Source organism: Cryptotermes secundus, unplaced genomic scaffold (genome assembly GCF_002891405.2).
Source record: "Cryptotermes secundus unplaced genomic scaffold, Csec_1.0 scaffold941, whole genome shotgun sequence".
Lineage (NCBI taxonomy): Eukaryota > Metazoa > Arthropoda > Insecta > Blattodea > Kalotermitidae > Cryptotermes > Cryptotermes secundus.
The window spans coordinates 1,057,304-1,077,924 of record NW_019739977.1 but is presented as its reverse complement, the minus strand read 5'-3'; the positions used below and the strand labels follow the sequence as shown (position 1 = coordinate 1,077,924).

At 37.3% G+C, this 20,621-nt stretch overlaps 1 protein-coding gene across 6 annotated transcripts in view; it reads left to right on the top strand.

Annotated features, from left to right (window-relative positions):
• LOC111872250 (cadherin-99C) overlaps window positions 1-20,621 on the top strand; it is a 118,164-nt gene that overhangs the window by 71,605 nt on the left and 25,938 nt on the right. For 5 of the 6 annotated variants that reach the window (XM_033754630.1, XM_033754629.1, XM_023865955.2 and 2 more), the window contains 3 exons: window positions 14,731-14,880; window positions 18,276-18,494; window positions 20,038-20,232. In XM_033754630.1, the coding sequence (XP_033610521.1) occupies window positions 14,731-14,880; window positions 18,276-18,494; window positions 20,038-20,232 (564 nt within the window). Of the gene's footprint in view, window positions 1-14,730; window positions 14,881-17,483; window positions 17,764-18,275; window positions 18,495-20,037; window positions 20,233-20,621 lie in introns of those variants that run through there. The other variant, XM_023865959.2, reaches the window with a different exon arrangement.

The following is a 20,621-nucleotide window of genomic DNA, read 5'->3' as shown; positions in this document are numbered from 1 at the left end:
TTCTTCAACAACATGCGTTATACGGTCGAATAGTAGGACAGCTGTGGATGATGAAGTGGAATAGATATTGAGTGATGCTATCGAGGTATATTTTGAGAATAAATTCTAGCACTTGTCTTCAAAAACCAAGGTGTACCACTGTATGCCTCAATCATAATCCTGTCTGTGGCTAGGAAATCCAACCAGGACCCTCAGAATACGAACGTGTCATATAATTTATTGTTGTGTAATGAAGTAGTTGCAGTAGAAACTTGCTTTATAAGTGGCACGAATTTGAACATGTAGGGCAGAGACGCGAGCCCCTGAGAACTTTTCCGCCACGCGAAAATTGCGACCATCAGGTTGGCAACACCTATCATAGCGAAAGGCTGGACTGTTGCAGGTTCAGTCATTCCAAATCAGGTGTAGGCCTACATGCTACAGAAGAATGCCCTTCCGGTTACGAATATAGGAAGTGTGAGACGAATTGTATTAGAAAGGGCCAAAGTGGTGACTTTTTTATATACAAGCTCTTCAAGCCTACGAAGTGACATTAACCACAGATTTTAGAAAGCGTGAAATTCTCGCCCTCTGGTATCTCGACCTTACCAATCGCCGTTCTTAATGGTTCGGTTATTTGTCGCTGCTGTCCACATGGTCTCGGTGGAAAATGCAAAGGAAATAAGAAACGCAAGATTCAAAATACTTGAGACTGAGAAATATGAAATAAGCAGAGTTTTTTACATATAAGAAAAATAGGTCTATTAAAAAAAATCAGTATTAAAAAATTATACATCATAAGACTGTCATATATCTCTGCCTTAATTCTAAGTTGTATCATTTATTTAATTCTCTTGATATTGGATTTTATCTACATTTTCTTTGCATATTTGAGGTATATTCAGCTTCCACTTATCCCTAACCAAAGTGGGGGGTTGAGGGCTCTCCTTGGTTAGAGGTATACTTCAGAATGCTACTGAACCCACATTTCCAGCTATCATAAATATCTTTAGTTCGTTTGTATTTACGGGAATACGCTTCAAACAAGAAGGGTCTTTTCTTGTAAATCAAATCATCTTTTTCTGTGGCATTGTTTTCGAGATGGTTTTACATTCAGTCTCATGACTGTGACGTGTGTGCTTCAGCAAACGTGAAATATACTGCACATAAAAATGGCATGATGTTGTAAATATTTTTAGGAGAGGAGAAACCAGTTCCAATTGGATCATTTTTGTTGGTGCCCAGAGGTCTTTGCTGTGCCCACTCATAAGTACATTTTCATTCTATTGCCATTCACCACTAGTTACGTTTCTTATTCAGTAGAACACAGTGGGCTGCAGTGTAGGTACGCCTGCCACCCATTTGCTACGCTTTCATTTTCAGACAATAAATCTCTGGCATTATAGAAAAAAAGCGTAAAGTCGCTACATATCTGTTTTCAGGAGAAGGAGTTTTAGTCATTTATTCAGTAATGCATATTGTTGTACCACTGGCCCTTTTTAATAGTGAATATTCTGATTCACTTATCACATTTTGATTAGTTTTGACTTCACCATTTTTTTTGTAACATCATGTAAATATACTGCGATGCAAAGTAATTATTAAAAACAGCATGAAGATTTATGGTGGGGTTAAATGTAGCTCCATGCATTCCTAACTTCGTCACTAATGGAGGTGAGCGTTCAGCTTCGCCCACCACTCACCTTACTTCTGGGGAAGAACCCCCGGAGACAATTCGATAGGCTGGGTGTGTCCTAGAGCTGATCTTGACGTAATGACTGGGAAAAGAACCTCTGCTGTTCATCCTATAGATATTTACTGGAGACTGAATCAAAGTAAATGTCCAGCTTATACTAAATTGCAAATCGCCTTTGAGGCAACTTAGGAACAATTATTTTCAGTACATCGAATGTTAATATTTGATATCAGAAATAAACATTTAGAAATTCACAGTACCTGCTGTTCTGTTCGTGCTGCTAATAGGAATCTTTCTGTTTAGCACAAAGAAATGGAAAACATAGACCGTAGGCATGCCCTTTGCTTTGTCGTTCATGCAGCCGAAAATCTAGGTATTTAAGTTAGCACTGCAGTTTTGCATTCAGAATATACCGGGTTAGAAACTCATATCGGACATGGGCTATCTTGACAGAATTTTCATGGCTTTGCTAAATCCTTCCTGGATATTTTCTCGAACAGGAGACGGAAGCTTCTTTCCACATCCCTTCCAATTTCTTATTTACATTCATTCAACACCCTTATGTCATTCGCAAATAAATAATTCTTTTTTAAAAGAACTAAATTTGAGGAAGAAACTAGTGAAATGCTACATTTGGAGCATAGCTCTGTATGGGGCTGAAACATGGACACTTAGGGCAGTAGATCAGAAACATCTGGAAAGTTTCGAAATGTGGTGTTGGAGAAGAATGGAGAAGATCAGTTGGACCGATTATGTGAGAAATGAAGAAGTGTTAATTAGAGTCAGTGAGCAGAGGAATATCCTACATGAAATAAGAAAACGGAAGGCTAATTGGATTGGTCATGTTTTACGCAGAAACTGCCTTCTAAAAGAAGCTATCGAAGGAAAGATAGATGGGCGGATAGAAGTGACAAGAAGACGAGGAAGAAGACGTAAGAAGATGCTGGATGACCTTGGGGACAGAAGAGGATACTGTCATTTGAAGGAGAAAGCTCTAGATCGCATTAAGTGGAGGAATTGTTTTGAAAGAGACTGTGGACCTGTCGTCTTGACAGATTACTGATGATGATGAAGAGCCAATTAGTTTCATATATACATCTTCGTATGGAACTACGTGAATGTAACAAGAAATAACTGGCTCCTTATGTACAAGGTAATTTTAAAACATCAGAATTCCAAAATGGAATAATATATATTGGAACATCATCATCATCATCATCATCATCATCAGTAATCAGTCAGACGACAGGTCCACAGTCTCTTCCAAAACAATTCCTCCACTTAATGCGATCTAGAGCTTTCTCCTTCAAATGACAGTATCCTCTTCTGTCCCCAAGGTCATCCAGCATCTTCTTGCGTCTTCTTCCTCGTCTTCTTGTCACTTCTATCCGCCCCTCTATCTTTCATTCAATAACTTCTTTTAGAAGGCAGTTTCTGCGTAAAACATGAACAATCCAATTAGCCTTCCGTTTTTTTATTTTGTGTAGGATATTCCTCTGCTCATTTCTCACATAAATATTGGAATGTCACAATTTAAATTATTATTTATTATACCTAAAATATTTTGATATTCTTGTTTCGACATTTTTAGGCTGTGAGTATAACAATGTTTAGACATACTCACGTTGTAGTAATTTACAGATGTGTATGATTATTGAGAATATTCTCCCTGAATTAAATTTTCTGTATGGTTGCTTACATTATGATATTCGTATTTATATATTTTATTTCCACAGGAGCATGAAATCAACTGAGATCTTGGGGCCCTCCATAGCTCAAGCGGTTAGTCGCTGGCTTCCCACCGCGGCGGCCCGGGTTCGATCCCGGGTCTGGTCAAGTGGGATTTGTGGTGGACAAAGTGGCGCTGGGGCTGGTTTTCTCCGAGTACTTCGGTTTTCTCTGCCAATCTCCATTCCACCAAATTCTCCATCATCATAATCACCCGGGGCAGGCTACAATAGGCCAATCAGTGGTCGCCGTGCCGAGTAGACCCAGCTGGACTCCACGCCCCACTAAGCGAATTAAGAAAATACTGAGAAGTTAAAAGCATATCTGTCCAGAACCCGTTAAACTAGAACTTAAATATGAAACTACTTCTTTATCATTGTTATGTAAACTCACTCATGGGGCTGAGCCCTTCTTGAGAAGCCTCCAACTGTGCAGCTACTCAAGAACTTCCCAACATTTTATGGAACCCGAAGGTTCATTACCGTTTACACAAGAGCCCTCCAACGGTCCCTATCCTGAGCCAAATCATTCAAACCCATCACATTCTATTTCTCTAAGATTCATTTTAATATTGTCCACTCACCTACGCCTTGGTGTTACCAGTGGTCTCTTTCCATCTGGCTTTCCCACCAGTATCCTACATTCATTCCTTTTCTCCCATATTGTTATGTAAAATTCTCACTGTTATATAAATCACTTAATGTAGCTATGAATTTGTTCGTAGTTCACCACATGCAGAAGTCTCTGGTTCTGATCCCCACAGAAGACCTCTCTTTTGGCTGAGGTTAATCGTGATTTTCCTCACACCGAATTTACCAAACCGTGACTAAAATTTAGAGCTGCATAACTTTTGGAGTAGATTCTGTATGCTAAGTATGTATTGTCGATTCATTAATCTTCCATTAATTATGAGATTAACAACTTGAATAGAAACTCGTACGTTACAAACTTCTCTCTCTCTCTCAAATCCTAAAGAGTTCTGACGATGGTGTATAATAACAGGAATTACTGGGTTTTCGGACTTTGTCCATCATCCTGCATTCTAGGCACTAGAAACCACAGTGTTTTGAAAAATGGATCTGTGTCCGTCCTCATATGAGGGTCCCTTAGAAAAATCTAACCTCATTCACTGGTCCAGTGATTGAAGTTAGTTCTTTCTAAGTGATCCAGCAGAGTAGGTGTCTTCCAGTCCTCACCTGAGGACGGACACAGATCCAGTTTCCGAAACACTGCGGTTTCTAGTTTATAGAATACAGGACGATGGACAATGAACACAATTCGAAAACTCGGTAATTATGAGTATTCTCCTTCTATAATTACTATTCTACCATCATCACTTACAGCACTACTGCTATTACTGACACTGCTGCTACTAGAACTACTACTACTACTACCACTACTACTACCACTACAATAACCGCCACCAGAGCATATTACTACTGCTAATGACGCTGCTATGACTACGGTCTCTATCTCGGCTAATATTTCTTCGATGGGCCAAACTTTTTCGCCTGTTCGGCAGAGAAATCTTTCAGTTATACAGTGACATGCCTTTGATTCTACATTAGCCCATTGCAAGATCTCTGCCATTACGAGAAAAAAATAAAAGGAAATTGGAGAAGACATTAATTTTTTAAGTTTAGTTGCATCTGCGAATTTAAACAATACAGCTACTGGAATTACAAATAATCATAACATGATTTTCTAAGTTTACCCCAATAAGGTGACGATGGGAACTTTTGACGTTAAATTTGAGATTATCACAGCTGTGAAGATGAAATTCAGGCGAATTGTCTTCTGGAATATGACGAGGCATCGCAGCCATTTTGGAATGCCCCCAACATATTATTTATAGGTCTATTACCCTGAATATAGAAGTAGAACTCTCCCCGAAACATCCGTAACGATACACTGTAAGACTACGTGCTATGAGAGCTCAGAAGACAGTGATCTGTTGCTAGGTTTGCAAGAGTCCAGTCATTGAAAGTGGTCTAAATTAAATCAACTGTCTTCTGGGTTGTGATGAGGTACCGTAGATATTTCGGGGAAGCCCCGCAAAATATATTTTATACATCTATTAGAATATGGAGGTGGAATATCCCCCGAAATGTCTGTGATGATCTACCATAGACAGTATGCCCTTGACATTAGTTTTTCAATATTCTAAACATTGCAAGTATTCCACTTACGAGATTCATTATATACATTTAGAATAAATAATGTAAAATTATAGTTAAAATAGATTTAGAAAAAATATATCGAACTCTAGGCATGGGACTGATACTAAACAGGTTCCTTCTCTTGCTCCTGCAGCTACATAACTGACTAGGAATGGTAACTACCCTTTTAAAATATGTCCAGGGGCATCAATAATCAGTGATGGTGCAAAATGCACACGAGCAGAGATTGTAATGTTTGAAAGGTCGGAGGAGGAAAGAGTAGTTTACATAGGCAGACGTGTCAAATGAGTAGTCGTAAAATTGGTCTCCGTTTACATAAATACATGTCAAAAAAAGTAAAATACCTTAACAGAGACATAACGAACCGACAGATATGGGTTGCTTTATTAGATATCGGCAGGAAAGTATAGATATTCTGCTGCCTTTACGGGAAGTTTATGATTTCCCAAAGTCAGAGGGCATTGTAATTCTCTTAACCCCACAAAAATTAGTTTACCATTGCCGTTAAAGCGATCGTTTTCTTTAATTTAAGAACAAAAATCCGATTGACTAATTTTGTGGGCTTGCGACAAATGCGTTGCGTTCCAGTAGATCTCTCATGGCTGATGGGACAGCATGCCTGCTTAAAAACAACGAAATCAAAAATTAATATTAAATTAAAATTAAATTAAAAATTAAATAAAATGAACTTCACTGTAGGCTAAATGCTAAAATCTGTGGTTGACGTTATTTTAATATAAATCGCTTTAGATTCCGAAAGTTTGGAACGATTCTTAAGTTGTATAAACATCTATTGCAACTAAATTTTATGTATACTACGTAGCATACGTGTAAAACAAAACCTTGTTTCTAGCAGTCATTTCCTCAAGAAAGACATAAACACAAACGCACCACAATAACAGAAATATACGACTATCACCAGTCCAGCTTCACAATAATTAATAATTACATTTGATAGGGATCTTACATTTGCTTTGTAATTTGCTTTATATTTTTAATCCCAATTTAATTTTCGAATTTATATTTAGTATTATGTTTTATCCGACCCAATTTTAATAACACAAATTTTCAGTAGTAGCACTATAACATTCTATGTACTTCATCGCCATTTGTGTATATCTTCAAGAATCACCTGATGATGGCTTATCTTAGCCGAAACATGTTGTGACTTGTTAAATAAAAATTATTTTGTTTGAATTTTCTCACTTATATTTAGCCCATAAATTTGTACAATCATCGAATCTGAGCTCGACTCTATAAAAGCATGTAAGGTTATTATGAATTATCTTAAGTCATAATATATCCAGCGATGATAGTTTTGTACAAATTTGGTTCTAAAAATGAGAGATACGCTGCTTAGAAATTTACATGAAGCGATATCATGATGCAGTCTTCAGTCTCGTTTTGTTCTTTAGCATTCCTGGGCTTTGTGCAGGCTGTAGAAAGCTGTCAGCTGCAGTTGAAGCAAGTGACTCATACGGCATTAATATTTCTAAAGATGGTACACAAGATGAGAAATAGATATTTCTTGCTATGATAGATTAGATATCAATCCTCACTTCCCTAGTATTTTATATGAAATTACTGAGATTGTATCACTGGAAATTCTGTTTTTAGGTCACCTACGTGTATCTAGTGTTTGATGCACACACAAAGGTATTTCCTCTGCCTTCAAACTGGCATGTAGCCAGTTACAACGGCTAGTTTTCTTGTCACAGCTGGTACTCACCTTGAAGTAGCAATTAGGTCTCCCCATAATAGCTCAAAATATCTGATATGCAGATCATGTTTGTCCCTCAGGCAACTGATTAGCTCGACCCACATTTGTAAGACATAACATTACGATGTTCACATCCCCTACCGTTAAGATTACACAGAAACTAGAACTAGGTCAAGACAGGAGAATCACCCAAGCTCTATATCGCATGTAGGGCTAGTAGACTGCTGATAAGAACCCCCCCCCCTTTCCAGCTCCGATACAAATGGCCATGTTTCCTCAGAACTTTGTTATACTCAATAGTGTCATGCATCCTGGTTATGTGGCTAATGACTAGTTGGCTCTGGATTAGATGAACTGATTTATTGGACACTCACCAGCCGTAACTAGAAATAATCATAACACTTCAAAAGATTACTGGAACAATAACACATGATGTAAAGTCTTCACCACTTCAACTCTTGGATGCTCCTTGTACGAATTCGGGATTTAAGCAAGTCTGTAGGAAGCCAAGTCCAATTCCATAATTCCGTTACTAATTAATTCCGTAATTCCACAATCCCGCAATTAGTTAAGTCGAGTCGAGTCGAGTCTTACGTTATGACCGACGGTCCGTCGACCACTTGATCTTGGAATGAAGCACCCATCTGGACTTCACGACCAGTTTTTATTACTTTCAGACAGTTGCGTGTTTGTNCCCCCCCCCCTTTCCAGCTCCGATACAAATGGCCATGTTTCCTCAGAACTTTGTTATACTCAATAGTGTCATGCATCCTGGTTATGTGGCTAATGACTAGTTGGCTCTGGATTAGATGAACTGATTTATTGGACACTCACCAGCCGTAACTAGAAATAATCATAACACTTCAAAAGATTACTGGAACAATAACACATGATGTAAAGTCTTCACCACTTCAACTCTTGCATGCTCCTTGTACGAATTCGGCGATTTAAGTAAGTCTGTAGGAAGCCAAGTCCAATTCCATAATTCCATAAATCCGTTATTAATTAATTCCGTAATTCCACAATCCCGCAGTTAGTTAATTGGAGTCGATTCGAGTCTTACGTTATGACCGACGGTCCGTCTACCACTTGATCTTGGAATGAAGCACCCATCTGGACCTCACGACCAGTTTTTATTACTTTCAGACAGTTGCGTGTTTGATGATTTGGGGCGCTCTCTCTGACAAGAGTACGGGTCTGTCGTTTACAATTTCTGATGGCCCTCGCCAGCGCAGTCATTCTCGGGTCCGAGTCCCTTGGGACTCGCAAATATATTTTACTGAGTCTGAGTCTGAATCTTATATTATGACCGACGGTCAGTCGGCCAGACTGTCTTGGAATAAAGCTCCCATCTGGGGCTTACGATCAGATAGTTGCGGAAGCTCTCTCTGACGAGAGGATGGATCTGTCGTGTACAATTGCTGCTGGTCCTCACCAGCATAGTCATTTTCGGATCCGATTCGCGTGAGACTTGTGGCCGTATTTTACTGAATCAGATTCGAGACTTCCCTTTTCGTCGCCTCCTACGACTCGCAGTGCTACGGTGGAGGTATTCGACCCCGCCTCCACTGTCTGGCAAACTCACCTGTTATAATGTTTCGGCGAACTATGTACTCGGAGAAGTCACCTCCTGCAACAGTAGAGTTATTGCGTTCTTAGCCGTTACTGTGCTTTGAGCAGTTTGTTGCCGAGGATATCGGCTTTCGGCTTTCTAAGTTACACTGCTTGTATCAAAATTCTAGTGACCGAAGTTCTACAGTTGACTATAACCAACAACTAATAAAACAAATGTTGACACAGTAGTGTCTATTTGTTTCTTTCAGAACTGTTGTTGTGTAGACTGTCCCATTCAATTGACTGTGTTACCTAGCTATACATGTTACAATAGTATGAAATTCATAGAGCTTCAGGAGACCTGTTGGTTCTCCTGTACTCTTGCGCTGTCTCTGATTTCATATGTGCGCTGAATGAAGAGGAAATAACAGAGTAATGCTGAAAATGCCACAATTTGGAACTGGGTAATAATTTGTACTTTTCACGTTATAAGAAGATAAGGTAGACGGGACATGAAACACGCGAGAGAAAGTGAACAAAGACAAAATATAATCTTACTCGAGAATAAAAGCAATGCACCACAACTCAGTTTTCTGCGTAAGAAGCAAATCCCGTTAGCGTTGTAGCTATTCAGTTCATGGGACGCTACGGTACAAACCGCAAATAAAGATATAAAATGACCTAAAAGGCTGAAAATAATTACTGTGTATATTTTAAAAATGAAATGAGCATTTCTTTTGCCCACACAGTCACAGTTCATTGTTTTACCACAGTAAGTAAAAACAGAAACAGCGAGTTGTTTCATCTAAATTTATCATGCACTTGTGATATTATGTGTGGTTTCGGATTTTAGGACGAGACCGCGTTCAGTGTTGAGGGTTTTCCAACATTTCTGAAAGCTTTGCACATGCCACCCTCAGAGTGGATGACTTCGGGAAGAATCTATTAGCGCTTATATAAATCTCGCATTAGGCAATGTATTGGAGTGAAGCCGTGATTGGATGAACAAAAAAGCGAAATGCTAACCAGTGGGAGACGTCTAGCTGGTTAGTGAAAAGAGGTGATAAAAAGCGTGTTTCACCTACCGCATTATAACGAAAAGAGCCGAAAATATTGTTCTGACAAGCAAGTTGTCCTGAGGCGAGGTAGTGAAGAACATTTATGCGATTCTGTGTTTTGGACGGTATGACAAAACTATTTCCATATTCTTCCTTCCTTCCTGTTTTCTTTTGTTTTCTTTTACTTTTCAACAAACGTGGACAGGAAAGAGAATCCTTTTGACTTGAAAAAGAAACTTCAGGTTCTATAAAACCAGCAAATTTCTTGATTAACCTAGCGACTAATAACATCTTAAGAGGGACTTAACTCCGTAAATTTGTCTCACTAATTTTTTTATATTCTGTGGTGTAGCATATTCGTTGCGGGAAGAAACGTATTTTATGAAGTATTCACAGAAATCCTCAATATGTTTTTACATCATGTTTGTGCCATTCATTATGCATCCTGTGAACACCTAATTATATATATATATTATATGAATAATTTTTACTAGCCTCACACTATGTATGTTGAATCTTTTAAACGAAAATGAATCACAGTTCTTTCCAGAACAAATAATGTGTACCTCACTAATTGGATTTTTGGGAAAAAAAAATAAATGAAAAAAAGCAAAAGAATGAGAAATATACCAGATATTAAAACCAATTTGAAATTATTTTAACATATAGTGACATCTCTATTTCCATATATAGAGCCACAGCTCTACGGCGATATGTAGAAGTATATTTAAACGAAATGAATTTAAATATGTAAGTAAATTTTCTGGCTATTCCCCTTTGGGGAGGGGCGGTCAGAAGTCCTGTCTTTGGGAACATAGTCTTAATCATACGCATTATAAATTTGTATTCATCATTACGGAAGTTTCAGTAGGCCCACTCCTAAAGTCTTATTGCACATACAGCAAAGATAATAGCAAAGATACTTAAAAGAAGAATTGAAATGAAAATAGAGGATGTACTTGGAGAAGATCAGTTTGGATTTAGAAGAGGAAAAGGAACCAGGGATGCAATTGGGATGATGAGAATTATAGCGGAACGAACTTTGGAGATAGATGAAGAACTGTGTGTTTGCTTCATAGACTGGCAGAAGGCATTTGACCGGGTAAACTGGACCAAATTAATGCAGATCCTGAAAGAAACAGGTATCGATTGGCATGAAAGAAGATTGATTAGCAAATTGTACATGGATCAGAAAGTTAGAGTACGACTGGACAGGGGGGAGACAGGAAGTGTGCAGATTGGAAGAGGAGTTCGACAAGGATGCTGTTTATCACCAATTCTGTTCAACTTGTACAGCGAATGCCTTACCAAGGAAGCTCTGGATGGGCTCGGTGACTTCAAAGTAGGAGGGCAAATTATTCAATCTGTGAAATATGCAGATGACCTTGTGTTAATGGCTAAGGAAGAAACTGTGCTACAGGGCATGATTGATAGACTAATTGAAATTGGAAGGTGCTATGGCATGGAAATGAATGTGGAGAAAACAAAAGTAATGAAAATTTCGAGACAACCAACCCCAGTCACAATAAAGATAGACCAAAAACAAGTGGAGAATGTGAAATGTTTTAAATATTTGGGTAGCTTGTTAACAGATGATGGAAGGTGTACTTGTGAAATTAAATCCAGGATTGCCATGGCAAAAGCTGCATTTAGCAAGAAGAAGAATCTTTTTACCAGCAAATTGGACTTAAATTTGAGGAAGAAACTAGTGAAATGCTACATTTGGAGCATAGCTCTGTATGGGGCTGAAACATGGACACTTAGGGCAGTAGATCAGAAACATCTGGAAAGTTTCGAAATGTGGTGTTGGAGAAGAATGGAGAAGATCAGTTGGACCGATTATGTGAGAAATGAAGAAGTGTTAATTAGAGTCAGTGAGCAGAGGAATATCCTACATGAAATAAGAAAACGGAAGGCTAATTGGATTGGTCATGTTTTACGCAGAAACTGCCTTCTAAAAGAAGCTATCGAAGGAAAGATAGATGGGCGGATAGAAGTGACAAGAAGACGAGGAAGAAGACGTAAGAAGATGCTGGATGACCTTGGGGACAGAAGAGGATACTGTCATTTGAAGGAGAAAGCTCTAGATCGCATTAAGTGGAGGAATTGTTTTGAAAGAGACTGTGGACCTGTCGTCTTGACAGATTACTGATGATGATAAGTATAAAGTATGATGAACTGCTTAAAAAGAAAAAAAAATGGATCTGTATATTGAACAAACATCTCCATTATGGAAGCCATACGAATATATCTTGGGTGATTTTAAGAATATAATGGCTCTTTTTCAACTGCAGGAGCTGTGTAGCGTGTAATGAGAAGTTAATGACTATAAATATGTTTTAAGATACTGTCCCTCTTTTCGACTTCAGTGAATGAGACAAATAACGAATGGCCTCATTCAGGATAAGGATTGAATAAGGTACTTCCAGATCTTGGGAGCTAAAACTGAATGAAACTGCTCGACATATATGTCTTTAAATCCATAGCGTTATAGCTAAATCCGACTACTCACCATCTGTATCGTCAAATCCATCGAGTTGGAGCTGAATCCAACTGCTCAGCGTTCGTACAGTACATAGCGTTAGAGCTAAATGACTCAGCATTTGTATCATCAAATCTGTAGCGTCGGAGCTATATCAAGTGCACCGCATTTGTGTCGTTAAATCAAACTACACGACATTTGTATCGTCAAATCTGTAGTGGTAGAGCTAATCAAACTGTACGACACTGCACTGTAGTCTTGTTTCCTATATATTAATTGCAATAATTGACCGTCTAGTTCCAAATACCCTTTAATTTCTAGAGCTACACATTTGTAAATTATAAATTGCAATAATTGACCGTCCAGTTCCAAATACCCTTTAATTTCTAGAGCCACACATTTGCAAATTATAACCTCAGCTACTGTCAACTTGCGATAATTTTTAAACCAGTGACAAAATAAAATATTTCTTCTCCTCTCGCTACCACTTTGGAGCATAGGCTGATTTCTCAGTTTCATGATCATTTTACAGACGGTAGGACTCCTTGGACGGATGATCAGTTCGTCATAAAGCCTCTACCTAAACATAGGACAACACAAACACAGAATAAGGGCGGAGGCCCCGGTTCGATCCCGGGTCTGGTCAAGTGGGATTTGTGGTGGACAAAGTGGCGCTATGGCGGGTTTTCTCCAAATACTTCGGTTTCCCCTGCCAATCTTCATTCCACCAAATACTCCATCATCATGAACACCCGGGGCAGGTACAACAGGCCAATCTGTGGCCGCCGTCCCGAGTGGACTCAGCTGGACTCCACCTCTCCCCCACTAAGCGAATTAAAAAAAACAGAAACGCATAAACACACCGAATATCCATGCCTTATGTGGGATTCGAACCCAAGATCATGGCTTCCGAGTGAACGAAGACAGTACACGACTTAGATCCCTTGGCTACCCCGACCGACTAAAATAAAATATTTAATGTTGAAATAATCCTAATGGTAACACGTAGGAAAAACATTGTAGCAGACTTATGTTCCTTGTTTTCTTATTACCACTTCAAGAACGATTTTGCAACCCACACTACCAGACCTTGAGTTGGGGAAAACGTGATATACGCTTGTAAATAAAACGTTTGTTTTCAAAATAAATATAGCCGTACATGAGGGAATTTGAAGGTTATTTACTCCTTAGAATTATATCACACTTCTGAGACAAAATAGAGTACTGCATTTCCATTCCCTTGACTTGTACGGCATTGATGAGGGAAAAGAAATGGTATCTAGAGTTGCTGAAAGAAACAAACATAAGTGAAAAACTGAAAGACAAGACAGAGAAAAATAGATTCACAGCAATTACGTGTTGTATTACAAAAAATAATATTTATTTTGCTTCCCTTCTTTTCCCTTGCCACAAAGCTTGATAATTTTTATAATTGCTCTAAGTGATTGCGTTTATTTTGCATGTCTTTTGTTTTTAAAGTATAACTTCCATAATTAAACAAATACAAAATCAGCACACAGCAATGTAGAATGTATTTTGATAATTACAAAAAATAATATTTTTTAGGATAAAACAATTTTATGGATTAGAGGAAATAACTGAAGTTGTGCAATTACGTAATGTAAAATAGTTGTTAAGTTTTATGATTTTGCGAAAGTTGTTACTTAGGGAATCGTTAATCAGTCGATATGAGTAACCATTGAATGATCTTTAACTGGTAGTTCTTGCTATTCTGACTGACAGCTAAATTGCTGCTGGCCCTCGCCAGCACAGTAATTCTTGGTTCCAAATCCTACGGGACTAATGACCTAATTATCAGATTCCTTAGCTAACAGTCATCTAATTTGATGACATGGGAGCGTGTTTATTGGCCGTTACCTAGCAACAGCCTTTTCTCATGGCTCCACTATTCCGGCTTCCAAGTGTCATGTCACAATATGTCTAAATCACAATTGCAGTTGGCACTACTGCTGAAAACATTTTTACTAAATCCGTTTATTGCAGCTTTGAACGTGTTATTTTTCTATCAAGTTCATTATCTCAGTGTAGATGCAGCTGTCCTTCCAAAACGTTTAAAGTTATTGGGCTTAGATATTCGTAACAAGTTTATCACAGGTAAGAGAATGGTGCACATGCGGAGAAACTGTTTTCTCAACAGATTTTAAGCGCCAAAGACAATAATGATATTGATAGCAGCAACAAATCCCTGTTGATGTTTCAACATATTCACATAGTTGCAGCAAATGATGAGTTAGACAGGTGACTGTTATATTTATTTATTTCCCTTAATTTTTGCAATGTTTGCAATGCATGTTCTTAATTTTCGTTGCCAGGATCGGGCCAGGAATGTATCAGAACGATTCTCAACAACTACCACACTAACAGTGAATGTCCGTGATGATGACGATCAGAACCCATCCTTCATTTACCAAGGCTGCATGCTACATGAAGGCTCTTGCATCAACCCAGAATATTCAACATCAGTAAGTACAAGGACAGTGCTAGCCATCATCTCTAATTTCAGATAATATATTGATGTATATAAGAGCTGCTGGTTTTTAGCCATCTTTTTAGCCCCTACAATTTAATGCCAAAGTAGAGCCCAAAAATAAGCAGCAACCACTTACTTCCTTCTTCCTATCCCATCTCTCCCTCCCCCTCTCTACTTACTAGTCATGTTTATTTTTCCATGTCATCAAACTTATATTCATCTGATTGTATTTTATTAGGCACTCCATTTGAAATTTTACCAGACTCTGTTTAGGTGTTTTTGCAATGAAATGTAGAGACACAACCCCCCACCCCATTATAAGTTTATTTTATGCATTTCATACAAAGAAGGTATAGAAACTATCTTATTTTGCTTCCAGAACACAGAAAAGACATAATGGTTTACAAACTGTATGGTGAAATATTTACATTTTTCTATCCCACAAAATTGGCTCATTTCACATACAGTTCCTCTCTACAACATCTATCAAGTTTATAGTTCTACACCAAATTCTACACAGCAGTGTAGAACATTTTCATCAGGAAATATTTAATGCAATATATTTCTTAGTCAGAAATTTAACTTTAGGTATTAGGAAGAAGAGTTACTCTGATTGAACAGACATAGTAGCTATAGGACAGGACATCTACAAAAAAAAACTACCATTGAGCTTGTTCTATATGCCTCCCTTTCTCCCAATTTGAATTCCTAACAATCATCTTAGTGCCATGATTTTGAATATATTGAAAAGTACTTTGAATTAAGAAACTATGCAGTCAGGATTCAACCATAGTAATATCTTTTAAGGTGTTTTTTGTTCATTTCTTTCTTTCTTTATTTATTTATTTATTTATTTATTTATGTTTACTCCTATAGTTTAAAATGTTTGTTAGTAAACAATTTTTAAAAGCATTGCACTCACCATACTTGTCATATCTGAGTGCTGGAATATTTTCTTCCAGAAACCAAAAGACTAAGATTTCTGTTATTCAAGTTTCCTAGCTGTCAATAGCCTTGAGAAGCAATTTTTATCCTCATAATTACAGAAAAATGCACACATGAACCTGTTATTTTTACCAGAAGTAGAACACTTTAGCTTAGTAAGGACTGCCTAACTTGTGATGAAACATAAGAGATAGGAGTTGTCATGTTGGCCTTGTGGTCTGCTGCTTGAAACAAACGTTTAGTGGCCTGTCATATTCATGGTGTAATTACAAAATAATAACAGTGTAAAAATTATGACTGTTCATGCAATATTCACATATTATGCCACAAAATCACTAGAAGAATAATTATACCGATGAATATATCCTGCTCTGGAATATAAGAGCTTTTGTACATATATGCATGCGCATGAGCACACACACACACACACACACACACTTAACTATCCAGATGCAGTGTTAAGCAATTTAGATTCAAACTTAGAAAGCCCATAATTCAATTTTCAACCCAGAAACAATACATTCTAGCTAAGATTTCATGGTCTTCTTGTGTTGCTCTAGATTAAAGTTAGAATAGTGCATTAAAAGAGGCTTCAGCTACTTCCTTCCATATCCTTTCCAATTCATGATTCAGAATAATAATTCCATTTAATACTGATACAAACTTTGCAGTAAGTGTGATTATTGGTGAATATAGAAATAATAAACATATATACGGACAGTAAATATTACATTAAAAATGTCATTGATTTAGCATCTTCCTTGCAACGCATCCTTGGAAAACTTGTAGGATTTGAGGTTTCCACAGCAGTGGCTATGAAGAATGCCATCTTTTTGAACGTGGCGTGATTTCCTATGTGGCCCACTATCCCTCCTTCCATCTGTTCTTATAAAGTTGGGTGTTTTCAACTGGTGCCTCAGTCTGCTAGCCACATGCTCATGCTGGTTTCTCGCTCACTGATTTTTCTGCCCTGAAGATGGAGGCTATACACATGAATAAAATATTCAATCATTATTGACCTCAAGTTTCGTTTATGTTATAAATTACATAGTTTCTGTAACATTTTTCAATTTAAATTTGAACACTATAAGTTGTACTGTGACATGTAATACTTGATATCTATTACTGGTAATCACTGGATTTCAGGCAATTTAAATTAAGTAAGCGAGATCTGAGGTTAACTGCTTTTAGAATGTCAGGATATACTGAATTAAATTATTCAGTAATACTTGTTAATATATTGCTAGCATTCCTGCTTCTTACTTGTGACATGCAAGGTTGAAATCTTGGTTCAGGGGTCATCTGTTTTTGCTAAGATATTTTGCAGTTTTCCTGAGAAGCTAATTACAGGATAGTACCCTAAACTGGGCCATGATCACTTTGTTCCAATTTATTATTCACGAATCATCCTATCTTTTCATGCTTTATAATCCCATTTATTAAAAATATTGTGAAATAAATTGTAGATAAATCTCATATTTATAACATTTAAACTTATCCATATTCTTCTCATGTATAATTGGTATTTAATAGAAATATGTACCACATAAAATGTACCATTCTACACTATTTGCCAAATTCATGATCTATTCATCTCTCCATATGTTGTCCAGAGTCACATACAAACCAAAACAATAAAATGGAGCTCTTTTATTAACTAGTGACAAGTGCTCATTCTCCTGTGTTCTTGCTTTGCTTACTCTTCAACCTCGAAGATCAAAATTATGTGTTCCTCTGAAAAATCAGGCTCCCTCAAAATTACCCAGCATTACAACCCAGAGGACCATACTCTTCACAGTGACAAAGAATCCGAAACCAAACACTAGAATTTTTTGTAGTTTTAGTGATAATAGTAATTCTGTGGAAGCAAATGATCTCAGTAAGAGTGTGATAGCAGATAAAGGGCATCATGAAGTACTGTGAAGCACTGGTTGGTAAAAAAAGCAGTGTGTTCAGATTTGTTTATGCTTACATTATATCACAGTTTGTTTCTTGACAGGAACATTTTAATGTTTTTTTCTACAATCGTGTATGTCTCTCATAAATTAGCTATTTTGATTAATGGAGTGGTATAGTTGTGTAGGTTAAATAAGACAAAAACCAGCTTTCTAACACAGCTATTTGTAACGAAGTCGGTAATTAATCAGCTGTTCAGGAATTTCAAGCAAAAATTTACGTTAGCTGAATGAATGCCAAAAGTTATTGATTATTGGTGTATGATGAATTATGAATTCTGTTAAAACTGGAATTATTTAAATCATGTCATTGATGTCACTTATTATAAAATTATTACAATGTATTTCTTGTCTCTTTCAGAGAATTTTATTCTGTTTCCAGCATTTATATCTCATGTCTGTGAAAAATTTCTTCAGAAATCAGGTCTGTGATTATGAAAATATTTTATTTAAGAGAACACAGAATGCATGAAACCAATATTTACAGGTATCAAGTGGAAAACTGGCTGGAATTCTCAACATTTATCCAGAGAAGATTCAAGCAGTTGACATGGACTCCATCAATGCACCAATTAAGTACAGCTTTCTAAGCGGCACACCATCTTCCTATAAAGATTATTTTGAGATTGATGAACAGACAGGAGCTGTGAGGCAGAAAAGAGCAGTTGATACAAGTATCACAAAGAAGTTTGAAATCATTGTGAAGGTAGGAGTGTAATGCATATAATTTGACACCTTCAAATAAATCGAAGAACTCTACATAATTTGATATATGTGTATATTTTATTTTATTTGTCCCAATTAATGGGAGGTTAGATATGTTTGATTTGAAGTTCTTACAATGGTAAATATGAAGAGTACTAGCTTCTGGGATGTGAAGTTATGTGCTGTAGTAGAAATTCAGTGACTTTTGTTTATTTGGCTTACTCTTCAATCCTGAAGTTGGAGGTAGAACATTCCACCAATATTCTACAGGGAACCTCTGCTAGAATATGTAGTGTCACATTATGGAAGATAGTACTGTTCAAATAATAAATAATTTCATATTACTAATTCAGACCATCTTGTGTGAAAAGTAAGGCATAATGACCTCAGATCCATTCCTGCTGTGATAATAAGAAGTTATAAATTAAAACTGGGACAGTAATAAATAAATATGAAAAAGACAGAACACTGTCACAATATTGTCATGTGTAAGGGGTGCACATGACAATAATAACAGGTTCTAATTTGGATATAGGGATTTGTTAGCACTTCAGTTACACTCTCTTAATTAGAATTAATACTGCGCTATCAGTGATTTACACAATTTACAGTTCAAAATTACACACACACTAGGATTCCCTGTCTTCACTACTCATCTCCTAGTAATAGATCTCAACACAGAAGCTTCAAATCATTATGAAATCTTCTTATTTCGTCTTCAATCACCCTGTACTCCTCTGCCCTAATCTGTACTCAGTTAGTCTTCACAATTCATGAAGGACACGCTCCATTTGCTTTCTTGTTTAACTGTTTAACACTTCTGGGCTCTTTTCCATGATGGCTACACGTCCTTGCCTCACGGCTTCTTAGCTACGACTGACTGCAAATGACCTTCACTGTCCCCTATAAACCTTCAGCATGGACACCTTGGAAAACACCTATTATTGTAGATGTGTTTACATTTCTGCTGCTTAGCACTAGGCATGGTGTGGACCACATTGAAACCAGATCACTTAATAGCTATCTCGCCAGTTCCATTGGTGTGCTGGTTGTTGCCTAGCAATGAGCTACAAACATTTGTCATATGGTTGTGTGACCTAGCAATNCTTTCTTGTACATTTAACTGTTTAACACTTCTGGGCTCTTTTCCGTGATGGCTACACGTCCTTGCCTCATGGCTTCTTAGCTATGACCGACTGCAAATGACCTTCACTGTTCCCTATAAACCTTCAGCATGGACACAATAGAAAACACCTATTATTGTAGATGTGTTTACACTTCTGCTGCTTAGCACTGGGCATGGTGCAGACNTGGTTGTGTGACCTAGCAATGGACTGTTTACCAAGAATCTGTCTTCATGGGAACTTGTTTACCAACCCTTTGCCTAGCAATGTTTGTACATGTAACAATATGTTTGTTGTTGGATTTCAGATACTTTGTAGATAACATAAGCTGGCAGTATATTAAGTATTATTCACAAAAGAAAAATACAGAAAGCTGAGAATTGATCTTCATTATATAAAGTTTATTTCATATTTTTTTAGGCTGAAGAAGTGAGCGAGCAGAAAAGGTCTGCAACTGCCAAATTGTTCATCACTGTAAAACCTGTAGATAGCAACCCTCCTGTGATTAATGCATCAGCCACTGAAGGTTTTGCTGATGAGAATGCTCCAGTTGGAACAAAAGTGGTTGATAAAAATGGAAATCCAATCAGGTTGGCAGTAACTGATGAGGACCTGGTGAGAATGCATATATAATCATTTTGAGTCTGTATGCATAAATAAATATTCACACACACATACATATGTGCATATATTTGTTGAGTAATCCCTCATCCTGAACAGCAATTCCTGAAAATAAAAGGAAATTTTGCTTCTGTACTTCTTATCATGTAGGCCTCACACAGAAATGTCCTTAATCTTGGCACAGCTGACCATTTTAATCATGGGAAAATTTCACCTGGCACCTGCCGGATATGATCCTAGATTAAATGAAAATGTATTATATGCAGTATAGGTTCCAATTGTTGCATATGAGAGAGAACTTGCTCTCAAAGAGAACAATGTCTGGTGTAGATTAGACCAAACATATGGTACCAAGTAAATATATATATATATATATATATATA